This window comes from Sphaeramia orbicularis, chromosome 13 (genome assembly GCF_902148855.1).
Source record: "Sphaeramia orbicularis chromosome 13, fSphaOr1.1, whole genome shotgun sequence".
NCBI lineage: Eukaryota > Metazoa > Chordata > Actinopteri > Kurtiformes > Apogonidae > Sphaeramia > Sphaeramia orbicularis.
The window spans coordinates 41,944,607-41,967,053 of record NC_043969.1 but is presented as its reverse complement, the minus strand read 5'-3'; the positions used below and the strand labels follow the sequence as shown (position 1 = coordinate 41,967,053).

The 22,447-nt window shown below is 37.7% G+C and overlaps 1 protein-coding gene across 7 annotated transcripts in view; it reads right to left on the bottom strand.

Annotated features, from left to right (window-relative positions):
- Positions 1 to 22,447, bottom strand: part of nectin1b (nectin cell adhesion molecule 1b) — a 518,119-nt gene that overhangs the window by 286,750 nt on the left and 208,922 nt on the right. The window contains exon 6 of one of the 7 annotated variants that reach the window (XM_030152348.1): positions 7,179 to 8,451. The exons of the other annotated variants lie outside the window; for them this stretch is intronic. Within the exon in view, the coding sequence (XP_030008208.1) occupies positions 7,949 to 8,451 (503 nt within the window). The 3' untranslated portion in view covers positions 7,179 to 7,948. Of the gene's footprint in view, positions 1 to 7,178; positions 8,452 to 22,447 lie in introns of those variants that run through there. 7 annotated transcript variants of the gene reach the window in all.

Below are 22,447 nucleotides of genomic sequence, written 5' to 3'. Positions count from 1 at the left end.
AGATATTAGAAAAGACACCAATCAATGCACAATGATAAGGAAATGTGTCGCAGATCATGTGACACACATCTACCCAATCAGTGAACTGGGACAGGACGTTGTTGACTATTGAACTCATTTAATGCTTAAAACAAATACAAGTTACTTCACTGTATCATCACAATTGAACAAGAGATTTTTTTTTTTTGTAACACCCTCAGAAATATACATTCACATGGCTGCATACAGACAAAGTCTTTCTTTTAATTTTTCTTTCATTGACATTAATTCGACAAACTGTATGCGTCACCCATTTGTATGACAGTGAAGCCGCTAGTGGCATACTAAAAACGTACTGGAGGGGGGATGGGGTGGGGTGGGGGGTGTTTTTTCAATAGGACTTTGGAAATAAGCTATGAATGGACTTCATCTAGCCATCATCAAGTCTCTCTATGTTTGCAGTCAAAATAGGTATATTTTACATGAACTGGGTCCCTACGCAGTTGTCTCTAAATAAATCCCAACTATGTTTTCAACCTTATATACAGTATTTACAGTGGAATGTTGAACATACCGAATACAAAAAGTAGATTAGGATGGAATGAAGGTACAGTCAGTATTACAAAATAGAAACAAAAAACGGAAAGACAATGTTTACATCTACCAGTTTACAGAACTCAAAAGCTGAAAGGTTTTTTTTTCGTCTTCCTCCACCCATGTTTGAGAAGCAAGTGTGGCAGTGGTTTTGATAAAAGATGCAACACACACAAAAAATAAAAATATAGAAATTAAAAAAAAAAAAAATTAAAAATTAAAAATAAATCGGAAACTTTGAATTTGTGCTTTAAAAAAGGGCTGGATTTGATCATCGATTTTGGGCATTGGAATTTTACGAAATCCAATCTCTGGTGTTTTGAATTTGTGCTTAGAAATATCAGCGATGTGTGACTAAGCCTATGTTCAGACAGCAGATTTCGGATTTTTTTTTGGTGAAATCCGATTTTTTTGCATGCTTGTTCATATTACACATTAAATGTGACTTCTATCAGTTTTGAGTATGAACTGAATGCGACATGTTACACGCACTGTGCTTATGAAATTAACCCTCCGGTATCCCGTCCAGCAAGGCCCTTCCTAAACACAAAGTGTGCCTTTTTGGCACACTTGTGGAATAATGTAAAAAAAAAATTCATACAGTCTGTTTTTAATTCTCCATCCATCCATCCATTATCCACCGCTTATCCGGGGCCGGGTCACGGGGGTAACAGTCTAAGCAGGGATGCCCAGACTTCCCTCTCCCCAGACACCTCCTCCAGCTCTTCCGGGGGGACCCCAAGGCATTCCCAGGCCAGCCCAGAGACATAGTCTCTCCAACGTGTCCTGGGTCTTCCCCGGGGTCTCCTCCACGTGGGACATGCCCGGAACACCTCCCCAGGGAGGCGTCCAGGAGGCATCTGGAACAGATGCCAGAACCACCTCAGCTGGCCCCTCTTGACGTGGAGGAGCAGCGGTTCTACTCCGAGCTCCTCCCTGGTGACTGAGCTCCTCACCCTATCCCTAAGGGTGCGCCCAGCCACCCTGCAGAGGAAACTCATTTTGATCGCTTGTATCCGGGATCTTGTCCTTTCGGTCATGACCCAAAGCTCATGACCATAGGTGAGGGTAGGAACGTAGACTGACCGGTAAATCGAGAGCTTCGCCTCTCAGCTCAGCTCCTTCTTCACCACGGCAGACAGGTACAGCGACTGCATCACTGCAGACGCTGCACCGATCCGTCTGTCAATCTCACGCTCCATCCTTCCCTCACTTGTGAACAAGAACCCAAGATACTTGAACTCCTCCACTTGGGGCAAAGGCTTCCCACCGACCCGGAGAGAGCAGACCACCTTTTTCCGGTCGAGAACCATGGCCTCGGATTTGGAGGTGCTGATCCTCATCCCGCTTGCTTCACACTCAGCTGCAAACCGCCCCAGGGCACGCTGAAGGTCCAGGTTCGATGAGGCCAACAGGACAACGCCATCTGCAAAAAGCAGAGATGAAATCCTGTGGTCCCCAAACCGGACCCCCTCCGGACCCCCTCCGGCCCCTGGCTGCGCCTAGAAATTCTGTCCATAAAAATCAGAGCTCTACTCTCCATCGGGTGCTTGAGGGTTCATGGGAGTTCGCCCAACCAGTCCACATGTGTTTTGTGGATCTGGAGAAGGCATTCGACCGTGTCCCTCGTGGTATCCTGTGGGGGGTGCTTTGGGAGTATGGGGTCCGGGGCCCTTTACTAAGGGCAGTCCGGTCCTTGTATGACTGAAGCAGGAGCCTAGTTTGCATTGCCGGTAGTAAGTCAGACCTGTTTTTAATTCTTTTACACTTTTTTCTATTTCATTAACTTGAGCTGTAAATAAAAATACCAAATACTCAATAATTGTCACATTTTTTAACCCTTTAAATGCCATGTTTGTAATGTAAACAAATCTTTTTTTTTGGATGCAAAAAACACCAAAAAAAATTTTTTTTCAATATACTACATAAAAAGTGGATCACATATTATTTGATTTTTCCATCCTGGCATATGTCAATGATTAACTCCAACATCGGTTAATTTGAATTATTATTTTTGGTGCTAGGTCAAATGTACAAGAATACTAGGATCTGTCACCAAGTGTGCATAAAATGCACACCTATAAATCAAACTATAAAATATTATATATTGATTCATTTTTCTGCAGTAATTTGATTTTATTTTTGTAAATCAAGGTCAGTCCTAATCATACAGATCAAATGGAAGAAATAGTGCGTTTTAGGCACACTTGGGAGACAGATGCTAGTCTTGTCATTTTCTTTTCTTTACAATGTGAAAATTTTAGGTTGGTGGCCAGAATTTTAAAGATCAGGCAAAAACGAACAACTTTTGAATTCTAATCTTATTTAAATTGTGAAAAATAATATGAAGTTTTTTTAACACGAAGTGAAAAGTGTGCCTAACAGGCGCACCCGGATACCGGAGGGTTAAATATGTTTCTCCTGCCGCTCCACACCCTGGGACACAAAACTGGGACGTTTGTTGCATTTCAGTAAAGGTCGTTCAGACTGAAGTCACATTGCAAAATATCAGATACGTATCGGATTTAGAACCACATCTGAAAGTGGCCTGGGTCAGATTTGTGCTGTTCAAACTGTCTTTAACAGATCGGATACAGGTCACATATGGGCAAAAAAATCGGATTTCGGCCACAGTTGCCTGCAGTCTTCACGTAGCCTAAGATGCAAAAGTAGATTTATTTAAGACTTAAAATATCCAGCCAAGACTGGGAAAAAAAAAAGAAAAAAAAAGTGCTGTATCACCATTTCTCCATCATTACGTTTTTAAAATGGTAATCAATGCAGCTTTATGAGATCAGTGGAGATCAAGTCGAGACGCAGCTCAGATGGAATAAAACTCCACTGTAATGACTGAGACGTCACTGCACTTCAGGATCAATCACATACTTGAGCTTCAAAAGTTTGCAGTGCATCTCATATATCAGGATTATTTCATTTGTCGTTATGTGGCATAAATAATAAATGATGGAGCAGCAACTTGTTCAGACTACCTCATGTCTCCTGATAGGCACTGAATGCGACGATAAACCACAGAAACACGACTCTCGGGAACGGATCTCGGGTTGTTACCGTGATGCGAACGACGTAGAATTTAATGGCGACAAATCAGAACGGATAAAGTTCAGACTATAAAACTGTTATTTGCTTTTGCACTTTGTCAGTGGGTTCTCGCTCTGAAACCTTCTGAATCAGCCCTCGAGTATCCATCTAGAAAACAGATATAAGGCGGTAGAAAACTGAAATCAAACAGAGCTTTAACATGATTACTTTTGTGACATTATTTCCCACTTTGCAGGGTTAATTTGCGTTGACAATACAATGTATTTTGAGGCTCATGATTAACATGCTCATCTAAAAACATACAGTAGACAAGCATGGACTGTAAAACATCCACATCTCCAGCCGGCGGAGCGGCGCTCTCACAGAGATGCTTTTTTTTTTTCTCCTTTTTTTTTTAACCTTTATTAATATATATTTATATATAAGTGTGTATTTATATATATATTTTTTGTGTTAACTGCAATATTGTTGCTGGGTACTGTGTGCCCACAATCTCATACCTCTGTCAATACTGACAACATTTTGGAAAAAGTGTCTTTAAGCTGCAAATGAAAACAAACGCACTGGAATTGATACAGAAAAAATAGCAACATACGCACTTCCACTCCCACACAAAATCATGCATAAAATAAGGCTTAATACAGTATTTATATTGTTCAGAGCCAGTCAGATATGTTGTTATATCCGTGGATGTTCTCCTTAGCTTCTGTTTTAGTTGACATTTCACATTGAGCCTCCTTTTTTTTTTTTTTTTTTTTTTTTTTGTCGTAAGCAAAATGCATTGTGGGATTGTGTAATGGACCTCAGTGCTGGGGAGGAAACAAGTCATTTGCGATATTAGCATCCGCTGGCACTTGTTAACAGTAATTCAGAAAGCCGATGGTTAATGCCTTCACACAGGGTCATTGTATTCCTGTTCGGCGGATCCAGATGCCAATATTATAAGAAGGATATAATAACAATTCGCTAAAATCCACCAAAACCAGTCCACCGACTAAAATAAATCTGGAAAAATAAAAAAAATAATAAAATAAAGAAACAAGAAAAACAAGATGAAACAAAACCATGGTGAAAGCAGCAGGTGACATAATATACTCCAGCAAGGCCACCATCATATATTTTTTTTTAATTCCCTTTACATGTTAAAAATGTTTGTAGTGTAAATAAAAGCATCAGACGTTTCTTCTTCTATCTGCGTCCTTTGTGTCCGTGGACGACTCCTCATAACGAAATGCTGTCGATGAAGAGGCTTAAGCCAATTCTTGAGTAAACAGTCACACGATTATGAGGAGAGTTATTCATAGGAAATTCCCCAAACTCTTTTCTCTGATGCCCATTTTATATATATACAAAAAAAAAAAAAACAACACACAACAAAAAGGGTTAGAATAAAACATAATCATGACACAAATAACAGACATTTTCACCCTAGTGGTAAGATTTTTAGAGCTTGAGTACACAGGTAAACCGTTTTAACTCAAGTGGCAATCATGGCCTTTCAGAGCATCATGGGAGTAACTCAGCAAACCTCTTGTGGTCACAGAACAGATGCACTGAAAAGTAATTTTTTTTTTTTTTTAGTACAACACATATTTTCAGCTCTTCTATCCACTGCTATTCTGATCCAATTAAGGAAAAGTCAAACTCAATAATTTATGTCCACACAGCTCAGTAGATCGACTCTCTCAGTAAATTACACATCAAGCATCTCAAAACACACGGGGTCAACAAATGCTAAATACGCTTTTTGGAAAACAGCTGGAAAAGAGCTGTTTTTAACAGGCTCGCAATGGAACATTCATGAATGCTCGTGTGCTTATCGGAAGTGTTGGAGTTGTTTTGTGCTGTGAGCTACTCATTTGTTGACGTCAGCTAACGCCATTTCTAAGTTAAGCTACTTTCATATATATTTATTGGCCTCTAAAAGAGTACAGGACAGCACTTACAGTTCACTTTCAGCTAGCTAGGTGGTCTTTACTGTAGATTTTTAGCTAATGCTAAAAGCCAGTGATTTTTGACCTTAGCTAACTCATTTTTAAGCTAATCTTAGCAAGTGTTGCATACAGGTTTTACCATTCAAAACAGTACAGGACAGCACTTAGAGTTCACTTTCAGCTAGCTAGGTGGTCTTTACTGTAAAATGTTAGCTAATGCTGAAAACTAATCATTTTTTGACCTTCGCTAACTAATTTTTAAGATAATCTTAGCAAGTGTTGCATACATGTTTTACCATTTAAAACAGTACAGGACATTTACAGTTTACGTTCAGCTAGCTTTTAACAGATGATCAAACAGACCACCAAACTGTCCACCGGGATTTAATACAATATATTTAGGCATAAGAAAATCTAATGCTAGCTAATGTCGTACACTGTTGCTGTAGATGTAGAAATCAGTGTACAAAGTCATCGTGGATAAAGATAACCAATGTGGTCTTTACTGTAGAATAGAAATGGTGTTAAACTTATGTTAACCGATGTTAAAAGCCTGGTATTTGTTGACATTAGCCACCTCCATTTCCAAGCTAATCATAGCTACTGTTGCACAGTTTATACTCTACGGTATAAACAGAACAGTACAGAACAGCTGTTGTAGCTTAACTAGCTTATGCAAGAGGAGGAAAAAAAAAAACAGACCACCAAACTACTCTCTAAAATTTAATATTATGAGGTTTAGCTGAATGGTAGCTAGCGTTATACATTAGTGAAACTGAAGAACTTGGGTGTGAGGCTAAAGCTTTAAAGGAAAAACCTGACCCAAGTTCACTACACAAGATTATCCTGGATAAAGACAAGCAAGATGGTCTTTGTTGTGGTTTAGAAATGCTGTTACGGTAATGTTAGCTAATGTCTGTTTTGTTCTCAGAGCCAGTCATTTGTTGATGTTAGCTAATTCATTTATAAGCTAATCGTTGCTCATGTTTTGCCATCTAAAACAGTACAGAAACAACACTTACATTTCACTTTCACTTTATGAGTACACATAACAAAACCGACCACTGCCCTTTAGAATACAATATTACAGGCTAAGGCATTGGAGAAGCTAACATTAGCTAGTGTTTAGCTAGCTAGGAGAAAACTTGACTTTAGTTTTCTACATATAGATGAGTGAAGTAACTGTCATAGATGAAGCTGTCTAAGATGAACTTTGTTGTACCTTAGAAATGGATTTAAGCTAGTGTTAGCCAAGGACTGTTTTTAGCTGAAATCCAGTCAGCTACTGTCAGTCTCACTTGCCCATATGATAACAGACTTAAGATGCATTTTTTCCCCCTCAACATTCTCTACAGTGCGCAACAGTTTAGAAATTTAGCTGGTTAATGTCAGTAAATGAATATTAGCATAACACAAACTCCATTGTAAACTTATGATAAGCACACAAACATACACAAATCTAACACTGAACCTGTAATGCTGTGTATCTATCTATATATATATATATATATATATATATATATATATATATATATATATATATAAAAACACTGAACCTGTAATGCTGTGTGTGTGTGTATATATACATATATATATATATATATATATATATATGTATAAACGAGTAATTTCATGGATGCTAACCCCAGTGAGAAACAGGAGAAATCATACAGGTGCTGTTTAGCATTTTTTTTTTTCTTTCTCTGAAACATTTGACCACAAGATTACAAACACCAAAAAACTCCACCTGTGATTCAGACACTTGACTCTCAACGTTCAGGTCACTTAAAAATCATACAAAAAGACATTATTTAAAAAAAAAAACAAAAAACAAACCAAACAAAGAAAAACCAGCAATGGTAATGGGAAAAGAAATTATCCAGTGTAGGACTTTCACAAATGTGCTCAGCAAAACCTCAACCTGCAGTCTCTTTTCATACATTTAATACATTTATAACATGAAAAAAATACACAAAAAAGGAATAATACACCAGTATTAATCAATCAATCAATCAATCAATCAATCAATCACCTCTCCCTGGCCTTGTTACGACAAGTCCAGTTACATACCTTTCGTTTGTATGTTTTGCCCATTCACCTGATGGAACTGATACTAATGTGGTCATGTTGATGTTGCTAGCACTTCAGATAGACACTTGAATTTCTAATAGAGATTAGTTGGATGGGGTCTGATATGGGAGGGAGTCGGGGGGAGGGGGGGGGGAGAGATCTAGGTTTGCCAAAAAACAGGAACAGGACCGTGAAGGGTGCAGTTTGACAAATGGGAGGGTGGGTTCAGGTGATGGAGGTGGAGGGTGCAGTGGAATGCAGGTGGGGGGGGGGGGGACAAAAGGGTTGTTTGGTTTGGTTGTTGCATGCCCCTACACATACCACTCTTTCTTAGAAATGACAGAGCCGTCGGTTTGAGAGATCATATCATCGGCTATCTCAGGTTCGGGGTCGTACTGAAAAGCCAGAGTCCGCTCGTCATAATCTCGGCTCTCTCCTTCATCCACAGTAAAATAGGGCCTCTTCAAGTCCTCTGCTTCTGCGTCAAAATCGCGCTCGCTCGCCTCAAACCCCCCTGTGCCCCCGATCTGGGCGGGCTTCTTCTCATCGTCCGAATCGTCCGGGTACTGCAGGTTTTTCGGAATGGGAGGGTGAGCAGGCAACCCGCCCGCCTTGCTGTACCCGTTTCCGAACACATGTTTCTTGGTGCTGTAGTCGCCCTTGAAGGTTCGCTGGCGACGGCGCAGGAACACGAAGAGCAGTATGGCCGCCACGCCCAACAGGGCCACTCCCCCTACAGCGCCCCCGATGGCGGCGCCTGTATTGTGTTGCTCCTGTCTGGTCCCAGTGTCGGGTGGCAGGTTGTTAGGGTATTCTGGGTAGGAAAAGACAGATGGAAGGGAGTGTGTCAGTGCTCTGGTGGGAAGGAGGTGCGTTTGTGCAGGTGCAGATTTTTTTTTTTTTTAGGAAAGATGAAGGAAGGGAAACAAGGAAGGAAAAGCAAAGGGGAAAGGAAGGACCCCACCCCCCACCCCACGCCAACCCCCAAAGGACGCCTCGCCAACCAAAAAAATGTGGCAAGGCTCGGCCATTGACAGTCGCATGCAGTTTCAGATACGAAAAGAATGAAATACACAACCAGCCAAGCACACAGAACCATCAAAGAGTAAAATTACTGAGGAGATTAAAGTAAATGAAGCTTTGTCTGCATGCATTAGCGCAGTCTCTTCTACTTTAGCCGGCGGAGGAGAAATGAAACAATTTAAGAAAACAGCACAATATAAGAGCAATTTCATGTGGCATTTCAGAAATGATATTTAACTCCGCAGGATTTGATCCAACTCAAAGTGAACATACAAGTATTAAATGGCGCAGTATAAATAGTACAATATGAAATATAACCACCGCCATCATCAGCGTAATGAAATGAAAGAGCACTGCCAGAGATGATTATCAGCAGCCAAGCATTCAGAACAGCCACGATGCATCAAGAAAGATCATAAATACGAAGCTTTTCCAGCAGCAACAGCAAGAAAAAAAGACATCATAATCACATACTGTATGCTTCCAGAAGAAAAATATATGTTATACAGTAAACACAGTGGAGAGGACAGCGAATTATCAAATGAGTCAAAGATGTGTTCTAATCTAGAACAGAGTGACAATGACTAATGGCCTGCGAGAGACAAACAATAAACAGTAAGTATGATGCCAGCCAGTGCGAGCCTTAAGTCTGAAGGTTTTTTGCAAATATGAAAAAGATGTTCTGAATTCTGCCCCAGCCCTGCAAAACTGAGCCATCACATCCAACCCACCATTTTCCAGAGCTCAGCGCCTGCTAACGGGAAGATAAACAATACGCACGACTAAAGCGCCGCCAAACAAAGCACTAAAAACCATGTCCCCTACATACACGTCTTCACTTAAAATAAAGAAACGTGCGACGCTCCTTCGAGTGCAAAGAGACGAGAGACTTTTATCTGAAGTCTGATCAAAGCCTGCAGGCAAACAGGTAGCGCTCGTCTAAACCGGCAGCCGACGCACATTTAACTACAACGGCAAACAGCGAATCCTCCACAGGAAGGTGGAGAAATAAACAAGGCGGAAAAACAGCAGATAGTACACAAGCAGAAGAGTGGAAAGAAAAGACCAAAGAAGCAAAAGGTGGATGTTCAGGATCTACAGTCCACAACCACAGATAAACAATGACCCCAATAATAATAATTATGTTTACCATGTATTAACACAGGCTGCAACTAATGATGACTGTTTTCTGTTAGTCTAATCCTTAAAAAAACAACCTTTTAGCAAGTATTTTCTCATTAAAAAAGTTGAAGTTTTCCAAACAGTGCCAAAAATACGCACATTTCTGCAATGTAGGAGTGCACATTCTGCACTAATATCCATTTAACTGAATCGAGTACTAGCATATTTATGGTAAATTCCCAATGTTGCTAATGTTGCTAGGTTAGCGAGTATATTTAAGTCAGTTCATAATGATTCTCTACACTTTATCAGTACTAAACACTTTTGGCAAGTCCAGTGTAACCTGCAGGAGTTTGTGATCATGTAAAAGATGACAGCTTTTCTGATAAATATCAACCTTTTATTCAAGCATTTTCTTATTCAAAAAATGGAAGTTTTCCAACATGAACAAAATGCCAAAAATATGCACATTTCTGCAGTGTAGGAGTGCAAAACAGGGCTTATTACTAGTGTAATTATGGTCATTTCTCAATGGTGCAAATGTTGCTACGTTAGCAAGTATATTTAAGTCAGTTCATAGTGATTCTCTGGAGTTTGTTAGTACTGAAGACTTTAGGCAAGTCCACTTGAACCTGCAGGAGTTTGTGATAATGTGTAAATGACAGCTTTTCTGATAAATATCAACCTTTTATTCAAGAATTTTCTAATACAAAAAATTGAATTTTTCCAACTTACACAAACAAAATTCCAAAAATATGCACATTTCTGCAGTATAGGAGTGCAAAACTGGGCTGAGTACTACCGTATTTATGGTAAATTCCCACCAGTGCAAATGTTGGTAGGTTAGCGAGTATATTTAAGTCAGTTCATAGTGATTCTCTGGAGTTTGTTAGTACTAAACATGTTTGGCAAGTCCACTTTAACCCGTAAGAGTTTGTGATAATGTGTAAATGACAGCTTTCCCATGTAAATATTTCATAAACATTTCAACCTTTTAAGTAATTATTCAGTAAAAGTCAACATTTTCCAATTTGCATAAACAAAATGTCAGAAATATGCAAATTTCTGCAGCAAAGGAGTGCATGTACTCCACTAATATTCATTTTAACTGGGCTGAGTACTAGCATATTTATAGTCATTTCCCAATGGTGGAAATGTTGCTAGGCTAGCATGTATATTTCTGTCATCTCATAGTGATTTTCTGGAGTCTGTCAGCACTTAAAAGATCCAGTGAGTCCACTACACTTGTAGGAGTTTGTGATACTGTCTAAATGACAGCTTTCTTATATAAATCTTTTAGAAATACTTCAACCTTTAATTCAAGCATTTTCTTATTCAAACAATTTCAGTTTTCCAACTTACACAAACAAAATGCCAAAAAACAAGCACATTTCTGTAGTGTAGGAGTGCAAAACTGGGCTGAGTACTTGCATATTTATGGTAATTTCCCGATAATGTAAATGTTGCTAGGCAGTTGCTAGGCATATTTCAGTCATTTCATAGTGATTCTCTGGAGTCTGCCAGCACTTAAAAGATCCGGTGAGTTCACTTTAACCTGTAGGAGGTTGTGTATCATGTTTTTCCTTCAATGAACAAAGGTTTGCAAAGCACAGAGCACCATTTTATTCAGTCTATTAACAATCAGACTTGGCCGTTTCAGAATATGGTTATAATTTCAACTTGGTATGAGTATAGAAAATGCAACATATTGACAAATCACATGCAAATCTAATGACATTATCATGGTTTTACGCACATAATAATCTTGTACTTGTATCTCCTCAAAGACAACATGTGGATTAACCAACATCTGATAACAAAACTACAGAATACTCAGGAGACAAATAATCCTTCTTTACTTTTGTCACATGAATTCAATATGCATGATGAGATGCTCTACTGGGAGGTACATTTACATAAATTAGCATTAACAAACATAATGTCACTCTAAATGTCATAACATTTCATTTGTTTCTCATGATATGATACTATACCACTCATTATATTGCATTCATGTCATTACAGCTCAACACACCTGCCTGGTTATATTGACAGCTATAACGAACATATTAATCATGTGTGTCTTTACTTCAAACTGACAACTCCTATTACTCTGAATTTCTGAGAAGTAAGACGTAAACAAGTCAGTGCTTACCTATATTAACCCATTAAGACCCAAAGCTACTTTTGTGGTAGATCCCAAATAAATTGTGCTGTCTATTTAACCATTCTTAAATTAATTATTATTTATCTATCATTTATTATTGCATTTTCTTTCAGTGAAAATCAGGTATTTTCCCATATTTAATTCACTGATCATGTAGATGTTCATAAAAGAGTAAAGTTGAGGGTTATTACATCAGAAACAGAGAAAAACTGGAGAAAAAGTGACTTTTTTTTTATTGCAAAGATATCAATAATTGAACATAAAAACATCTCCATCCACTGTCATTTGTCAAACTGCATTGGTTTACTGATAAATCAATGTTGCAGAAGATTAAGGTGTTTTCACGGTAACTACGGAGCCTCTGAATGTCCAAATGGGTCATATCTGATGCCCATGAAAAGATGAAAAACTGTATTTTAGACCAGTTATTTACATGTATTGATAGGATTACTGATTCAGAATTTATGAAGCATTTTAGATCAGTAGATGGTTTTGGTGGTCAGCAAAAATATATCATTAACTGAACATAAAACAAGTGTGTCCAACCACTGTCATGGATGAAACTCAATGGGTTTTACTGGTGAATCAATGTTTTAGAAGATGACAGCGTTTTCATGTTCACTACGGAGTGACTGAACATCCAAATGGGTCATATCTGATGAATTTGAAAAGATGACAAACTGTATTTTACACCAATTATTTACACGCATTGATAGGTTTAGTGAATCAGCAGGTATTAAACAGTTCAGATCAGTAGATGCTTTTGGTTGCCAGGGGCTGTTTGGGTCTTTCTGGGTTAAACCACAGGTGTCAAACATGCGGCCCGTGGGATAAATTTGTGAAATGCAAAAATTACACTGAAGATATTAACAATCAAGGATGTTAAAATCATTTTTGGTCAATTCAATATAAAGTGAGTAAGACCAGTAAAATACTATCATAATAAACTATAAATAATGAAAAAAGCTATTTTTCTCTTTGTTTCAGTGTGAACAAAGTAAAATTACACAAAAATGTTGACATTTACAGACTAGCCTTTTACAAAAACTGTGAATAACCTGAACAAATGAGAACAGCCTGAAATGTCTTAAGAGAAGTATGTGGAATTTGACCAATATTTTGTCTGTTACTAAATGTTGTGTGTATTTATAGATCCACTATGATCTGTAAGTTGTGATGCACATGTATAAGTGATAGACTATGGTGCAATATTGTTAAAATTGCACTTATTCTTCTTAAGAATTTTCAGGTTGTTCATATATTTTTATGTTATATTCAAGTACGGTTCGTAGAGGTAAACATTTTCATTACGAAATGTTACTTTTTTCACTCAAAAAAGTTGATACTATTTATAAGTTTTTATCCTATTATTTTACTGGTCTGGCTCACTATATATCATATTAGGCCATTGTTTTTCAACCTTGGGGTCAGGACACCACGTGGGGTCGCTTGGAATTCTAATGGGGTCACCTGAAATTTCTAGTAATTGATAAAAAATAAAAACTTACTCATAAAAAATATATGGTGAGTTGACAGAGACAATCCCAATCCATGAAAGTCATGACAAACTGTGAAGCTCAAACTGAAGCACTGTGGTTCTGTTTATGTCAAATGTTCATTGTGGTCAGTTTCAGATGCTGCAGCTCTTTCATAATTCATAGTTTGAGTTCTTGTTTGTTCAGTATTAATTGTCAGCCTTGGAAATCTAAGCTGGACTGACTGTACATATCCTGACTAAGGAAAATAAAATTCTGACTTTGTGCAGTAATCTACACCTGGATTTACTGCCTCTGTCCAGAATAATATACATTATATAGACTCAGTGTCAGCTAAAGTTAACGTTTATTTGCAACTTAGTATAGCAAACTATTACATGATCAAAAACAAATTAATTTTAGCAAAAAAAAAAAAAAAAGTTTCTGTTTTGAATGTCTGGGGTCACCAAAAATTTGTGATGTTAAAATGAGGTCTGGAGCCAAAAAAGGTTGGGAACCACTGTTATTAGGCTGTATGTGGCCCCTGAACTAAAAAGAGTTTGACACCCCTGGGTTAAACTCTCAGTGCAGGTGTCAAAGCCTGTCACTGCAAAATAAACAAATAGGTGAATATATTCATATCACGTAACATATATTTAAAAAAAAAAAAGAGCCTGCTTTCTCATACGGGCAGATGATCAAATATGCTAAGCTGTTGAATCAAATCCATTATACTCAATTAGAACAGGCCTTTAGCGGAAATGATGAATCTCTGAGCAAAGGTCTGGAGATAAAAAGACAGGGATGGAGGTAAAGTAGTGGCTAAAGCCTTAATCATAATGGCAGCCTATCAGTCCAAAGTAGAAACCTCCCAAAACGCCGCCGCCGCTCTCCTCAGCTGCTCTTCCTATACGCCCTTTCTCCTGGGGCTGATGCGAAAGCTCTCCAATTTCTAAAGCGGTGCCGGGCACAGTCTCAAATATCAGCTCAGGTTTTAATCTGACCACCTAATGGGATTATTCAGACACAGGCCTTCATTACACACATGAATGAGAGAGCGGAGCCAGGTCACCCCTGTTCGAGAACACATCCTCCCACCAAGTCCAAAGACGGATGGAAATCCACAGAATTGAAGGAACAGAGAGGAAAAAAAACAAGGGAAAACGCTGCCCTGTAATCCTCTGTTTTACCCTTCGTTGCCTTCCTCTGCATGGATCTGTCTTCATTTTCATCAGTGGTCCTACTCGCTCTCAATTAAGACATCTCTGGGCCTCAGTATTTACCACTTTGGAAGGTGAAAAACACTATTAAAAGTCCAGAGCAGACGCAGTAAAAGGTGACGCGAGGAGCCTTCAAAGGTGATCTCCATCACCCTTCGGTTCTATAAAGGATCGAGTGACTCTATCATCGCTCCAATTTATGAGAGACCACACAGCCTTTTTAACCTTCATCCACGTCAACATGTCCTCATGCCTCAATGACTGCACAGGTCGATTTCTAATCACTCGCAAAATTGTGCGTATTAACAGAATTTGGAACACAAAACTCTGCTGATGGAGTTCAAATACTACATGACTCTTGCATTTGTGTCGTGAACTTGGTGCTGTGAAGGGTTGGTTGGATTTAGACCTGAAAAAAGATGAGGTTTTTGACAGAAAATGTATTGGGAAATGGCATAAAAAAGAAAAATATCTCTGATTGACTAACATTGATCGTTTAGTCCATAGATTTTGTTAATTCACCATTAAACAACACAAAATAACACACATTCACAATAATGAAGGCTATTCTGATTCTGATTCTTCAAATGAAGATCCTGCCGTAAAGGAGTGATATTTTGCTTTTTTAAACGGAATTCTGCATTTTCAAACATTTCCCTGTGGTCCACATAAACTGTAAGTGCTCTGCTTGGGTCTGAATTCTTCATTAATTCAACTCCACAGGTCCATCTTCAACCCTATTTCTGAGTAATGACACCAGAAAGGTGGTTTTGAGCGCTGGCCCTTTAAATGCAAATGAGCCACTTCTGTTCCGTTCAATCAACAGCTGAACATTTCAGGTAATCGGCTCAAAGATTAGACACATTTTCAGTTTTTACTACAACCGCTGCTGCTGACAAACAATTATGTCATAATCGGAGAAATGTTCGTCGGAAGTCTTGACCTTATATGTGCAAATGTTGTGACATAGCTAGTTACAGACGTAACAAATTAAGCAGGAATTAAAACAGGTTGTAGAAATCCACTAGATTTTTGCCAAAATTAATATAAAGATAGCTTTGCAGCACCTGGAGGGTTCAAATTTAAACTTTATGAGCTATTAGGGTCCAAATACACAAATAAATGAACCAAAAGTGGGTTTAGCAAAATATGATCCCTTTATTCAACAAAATCACCTGCATAAGTTTTCTTTTGTCCATTTTTTTTCAGTCACATGACCTCAAAAGGTACATAAACATGGGTCAATTTAATCCCCTTGACTCACTGCCAATTAGACAACATACATTTAGATTTTCATGGAAACATATGACCTTTAGCATATCTTGTAATTGGTTTTCCACCCAAATATATTGTGCATTTTATCAGAATTTTGCAAAAATTTGGAAGAGAACACATTTACATATATTTTGTGTCTCCACCTACAACCGTGAAACAAATATTAGGAGTTGGTTTGTGGAGACATTTGTTGAAGGATGGGGAAATGACTGAAACAGTAATTAATAGTTAATGTGTATAGTGTATCTGATGTGTTTATTTTTACATTAAATAGACATTTCCATTGTGGAATATGGTCACAAAATGTCATCATACACAAATATTCATCCTGCATCGATAATTATCATTATGGTTTTCAAGTTTAAGGGCAGATCTTTGGTTTGAAGTTGGTGCTAAATTATACATGAAAGGCAAATAATCAATAATAAATGGCCCAAAGCGGAAGAAAACGGTCAGGAAAAAAGTCTGAGGCTTTACAGTTGTAAAAATATGAATCCTTCATTTACCTACAGGGACAAACATCGGTTTAATCATGGTCAGAATCAAAGAAAACGATTAAAATGACAAGACGTTTGTTCAGCATTGAAATATTCATGGGGAACATTAATCCATAAAGACCCAGTGCTACTTCTACGGCAGTTCTGAAATATATTTTTTCTCTATATTTAACTTTTCTTTAGTGATTTCTCACCATTTATTGTGACATTGCCATCTGTATTTTGCATTTTTTCAGTGAACATCAGGTATTTTTAAATATTTAATTCACTGATCAAGTAGATGTTCATAAAAGCTCAGATTAAAATTGAGGGTTAGTTTATCAAAAACAGAGAAAACTGAAGAAAAAGTGATTTTTGGGAAAAATGTATCATTATAACTAAGCATAAAACAAGTGTGTCCATCTACTGTCATTGATCCAACTCTATGGGTTTTACTGGTGAATCAGTGTTGTAGAAAATGACAGTGTTTCCATGGTAACTACGGAGCCTCTGAAAAATCGGTCATATCTGATGACCATAAAAAGACGACAAACTGCATTTTACACCAGTTATTTAGATGTATTGATAGGATTACTGATCAGAATTTATGAAACACTTTAGATCAGTAGATGGTTTTGATTGTCTGTGACTGTTTGGGTCTTTATGGGTTAAGTAAAACAGCAAGAACTGAAACTTTGTACGTATTTTCTGAAAATATATATATAAAATATGCATATGTATTCCAATAATTACCTATCACTCTTCATTTCCAAAATATTTTTTTCTCTACATTTAACTTTTCTTAAGTGATTTATCGCCAATAATCACCATTTATTATGACATTACCATCTGTATTTTGCATTTTTTCAGTGATCATCAGCTGTTTTCCAATATTTAATTCATTGATCAAGTAGATGTTCATAAAAGCTCAGATTAAAGTTGAGGGTTATTGTATAAAAAAAAAAAAAAAAGAAAAAAATGAAGAAAAAGTGGCTTTTAAAGCAAAATACATCCTTAACTAAGTGTCTCAATCCACTGTCATTTAATAAATTCCATGGGTTTTACTGGTGAATCAATGTTGTAGAAGATTAAGGTGTTTCCACAGTAAGTACGGAGCCTCTGAACATCCAAATGGGTCATATCTGATGACCATAAAAAGACAACAAACTGTATTTTACACCAATTATTTACATGTATTGTTAGGATTACTGATCAGAATTTAGGAAACATTTTAGATCAGTAGATGGTTTTGGTTGTCCACTCAAACTTCTTGTACGTATTTTCTGAGAACGTACGTAAAATATACATATATATTCCGATAATTACCTGTCACTGTTCAGTTCCAAAATATTTTTTCTCTACATTTAACTTTTCTTAAGTGATTTATCACCATTTATAATGACATTACCATCTGTATTTTGCATTTTTTTAGTGAACATCAGGTATTTTCCAACATTTAATTCATTGACCAAGTAGATGTTCATAAAAGCTCAGATTAAAATTGAGCGTTATTATATCAACAATAGAGAAAATCAAGTTGTAGAAGATGACGGTGTAACCACAGTAACTACAGAGCCTCTGAACATCCAAATGGGTCATATCTGATGACCATGAAAAGACGACAAACTGTTTCACACCAATTATTTACATGTATTGATAGGATTACCGATCAGAATTTATGAAACATTTTAGATCAGTAGATGGTTTTGATCGTCTACTGAAACTTCTTGTTCGTATTTTCTGGGAACGTATGTAAAATATGCATATATATTCCGATAATTACCTGTCACTGTTGAAAATTTACGGCTTTTTCCCCCCGTTGACACCCACATTTTAAGACGTTGCGCTTTAAAACTAATGAATGAGGAATGTTATTGCCTATAAAAACTACAGACATGAAAGCAGCTGTGAAGGTACTTTTGTGAAGTTCTGTTGGCAGCACTGAAAGCAAGAACTGTTTTCAGAGAGTTATGAAGGGTGATGTTTAATTAGATGTTTAATTAGGAGACGAACGGTGGGGTGGAATTTTGATGCGTTTGGCTTGGCTTCTGTTATCGTGGATTCTTCAAGAAGTAGCGAAGGAAGCTCAAGAAAAAAGAAAACAACAAAAAAAAACAACTACTGGGCAAAGCTGATCAAATCACATCAGTGCAAACCGGAAAACCACGCTGCTTTTTGTCTCCTTTTGACGAAAAAACAAAAGTGTTGGCAAAGACATATCCTGCACATTTCCAACTCATCTCCATGCAAGGTCATAACTTCACTCCAACTTCTCGCATTCAACCCGTCGGCCTCCCGAAAACATGAAGACGACTTGAAAAAGGAAAACATTTCGCCACTTTTTACAGTGACGGAGGCTTTGTGACGATACGGCTACGGTTGGCGCTAATCACATTACGGAAACACTAATAATAAAACAGATCTGAAATGGTTGGAGTACGTAGGGGTGTTTGACAGCGCGGAGGAGGGAGGAGGCGATTCACCGGCACGCCATCGCTACTGGCAACACCTGCCAAGAGATAGATAAAAAAAAACAACCTCAAAGCAGCAACAACAGCAGCCCTGATACTGTTCCAAGCAACTAAAGCAGGTGTCTATTAGCAACGACTCAAGAAAATATGCAGATAGTAGGGTAACCTTGAGTTCTATAACGCCTAAAATGTACTATTGAGATTAATAGGAGTCAAGATGTGCTATGAAAGGCTATAATTCAATCCAAAGGCATGACAGATTTAAACAGGTAATGAAAAACATGAAATACTGCAGCTCCTTAAACGCTGCCACCATGCCGTTTTGTATTGAATTAATCATACTATTTCTGAATACTCGCATCTGACTTGATCGAGGGGATGATTTACAACCTCCAGAATATTTCAGCAAAAAACCGGATTCCGCATTCGTGGAAAACAACAAGAAAAAGACCAAAAAAAAAAGAGAAGGCTGACATCTTGTTGCATAAATGACACATCGGGTTTGCGCTAGATTGTGGCTTTGCAAAACAACATACAGTAGATACTCTGAAAAGAGAGAAAAAAGAGAGAGAGGGGGAGGATGTCAGTGAGTGAGAGCTACAGGAGAACACAGCCAGTTAGAAAAAAAAAAGAAAGAAAAAAAAGGTTCAAAGACAGTGAAGGAGAGGGATGTCTGAAGCAGAAGGGGGCTTTAAAGGGAGTGAAACTGTTTCACAACTCTGTCCTGCAGGTAGTGTTTTCTGGGTGTGTTCCAGTCATGTCTGCACAGGAAGAAAAAAAAAAGAAAAGAAAAGGACAGGTACAAACATTCCTGAGTCTTAGCGCAATCGCTTGGGACAAGATGTTATGACCAGTGTTGTGCAAGTTACCTCCAGACTAGGGATGTAAATGATCAATTAATCCATTAATAATTAGTCAGTTGACCTTACCAATCAATTAAATGATAAATGGTGATTTTCCTGAGAACCTGAATTTCTCTTTCGATAGGGTCTATAAGAATAAAAGCTAAATATTGTTTATGTACTTCATGAAAAAAACATGTCTTATTCCATAATGATAGATTGGATACAGTACAGGCAATGGTATTTATGGAGTAGAACTAAAGAAATTCTGCAGAGATAAATAAATAAATAAATAAATGCAGCATTGAAGCCTAGTTCGGGCAGTGGTGCCCCCTACTGTCGACACCACAAATCCCGTCGTGGAAAAGGGCAATTAACCGACACTTAATAATTTAATCAAGCAAATTTTTATCAACAATTAATTGATAGTCAGTTAATTGTTTACATCCCTCGTTCAATTCATACCAAATTGGGTTTCTAGATTAGAATAAAGTAGATTGCCAGTGACCCAGAATAGATCTCATTACATTTTGGGAAAAGTAGATCAAAGTTAAAATTTTTAATGATTTTTTTAAAAAAAAATCTTCCCATTTACTTATAATGGGTAAAATACATGCAAGGGGCGGGGCTTGTTGTGCCTGGAATGATTAATTGATAAGCGGCGATTTTCCTGAGAACCTGAATTTCTCTTTCAATACGATCTATAAGAATAAAAGCTAAATATTGTTTATATATTTCGTGAAAAAACATGTCATATTCCTTAATGATTGACTGGATACAGTACAGGCAACGTCATTTATGGAGCAGAACTAAAGAAATTCTGCAGAGAAATTCAATAAAATAAATGGATCTGAGGAGGGGCAGTTTTGAAGAAATGGGTGTTTCTGACTTTGCATCACGGACATGATGAAGCCAGATTTCAGCGGAGCTGCGCGGACAAACCGGCAGCCTTCAGACAGGTGTGGACATGTGGACAGGGTGACTCCTCCCACTATTCAACTTTAGCGATGAAGCCTAGTTTGGGTACTGTCGACATCACAAATCCCACTGTGGAAAAGGGCAGTTAACCGACAAGCAATAATTTAATCGAGCAAATTCTTATCGACAATTAATTGATAATCAATTAATTGTTTACATCCCTATTCCAAACTGTAATCCATTACAGGTTACTTGTTACTGTTATTTAAAGGTAATTCCTTACTTTACAATATTACTGTCTCTAATGCGTTACATGACTCCTGTATTATTTTTGAGTTACATACAGACCCTCGCCATAAATGGTGCATGTGCAAAACAACCCAAGCCCCCCCTCCCCCCAAAAGTCAAATAATAACCCCCCCCCCCCAATTCAAGATGAATTAATTACTTGTTACTGTTATTTTAAAGGTAATTCCTTACTTTACAATATTACTGTCTGAGAATTGTAATGCATTACATGAGTCCTGTATTACTTTCGAGTTACATACAGACTTGTCATAAATGGTGCGTGCGCAGTACAACCCAAGCCCCCCCAGAGTCAAATAACCCCTCCCATTCAAGATGAATGAATTAGTTGTTACTGTTATTTAAAGTAATTCCTTACTTTACAATATTACGGTCTCTAATACCTTATATGACTCCTGTATTATTTTGAGTTACACGCAGACTCGTCATAAATGGTGCGTGTGCAGTATAACCCAAGCCCCCCAAAGTCAAATACCCCCCATTCAAGATGAATGAATTACTTGTTACTGTTGTTTAAAAGTAAGTCTTTACTTTACAATATTACTGTGTCAAATTTGTAATGCATTACATGACCAAAAATGAGGTTCTAAAGTTCTAAAATACATGTTCCTCATATTTCACATTTTTCTTGTTTATTTACTTCTTGTATTTTTATTATGTATTTATTTTTTTGGCCACTTATGTGTAAGGAACCAAATATGGTGACCTTGATTTTTTTTTATATGACAATAAATTGCTTTTAAAAATTTCCCAAAAATAATAAAGTCTGTCGTCCAATAACACAATACCATTGAAATTTAGAATTTCAGAGTATTTCTACGAGTGCTCTATAAAGGGTTAAGGTCTTGCTGTGTTTTTTTTTTTTCTTTTTTCTTTTGTGCAATTAAATTATGGGTGAAAAGTGTGTTGTAACGCAAGCGCTATTAAATATGTACTGAGTAAAATATTACTGAAAATCCATTAGTAATGCCTTACACTACTGCGTCACCGCAAAAAGTAATCTGTTACTGTAATACATGACTTTTGTAACATGTTACTCCCGACACTGTTGAGAAACACAGAGGTTGGGAAAATGAGAGAAGATTTTTAAGAAAGTGACTAAATTAGGAACCAGGAGCAGAAAGGAGTGGCAACAAGAGACGACAAAAAAAAACAAACAAAAAAAAACAGAAGGCGATGGAGTGAGTGCTTTGGAGTGGATGGGGAGTGACAAGTGCAAATAAAGACCGGTGTAATGACTGAGTGACAGACGTATTAATTCAGCAATTCCAAGCGTCCTCATTACTCCCCTGTCGGATCCCGCCCCTGGTCGTGAACTCATGGAAATCTAATGCTGCCACAATGAATAAAACCTCAGGAATTAAACACAACTGACACCGAGGAAAGCTCCACTTCACCCCCTTTACTACGACTGATTCCAGTGAACAATCAGGTGAATGGAAACACTGCCATTAAAGCTCCGTTTCCCCTGAGGAAACAAATAATGACAGGGGTAAGAGTCACAGGATGTGGAGA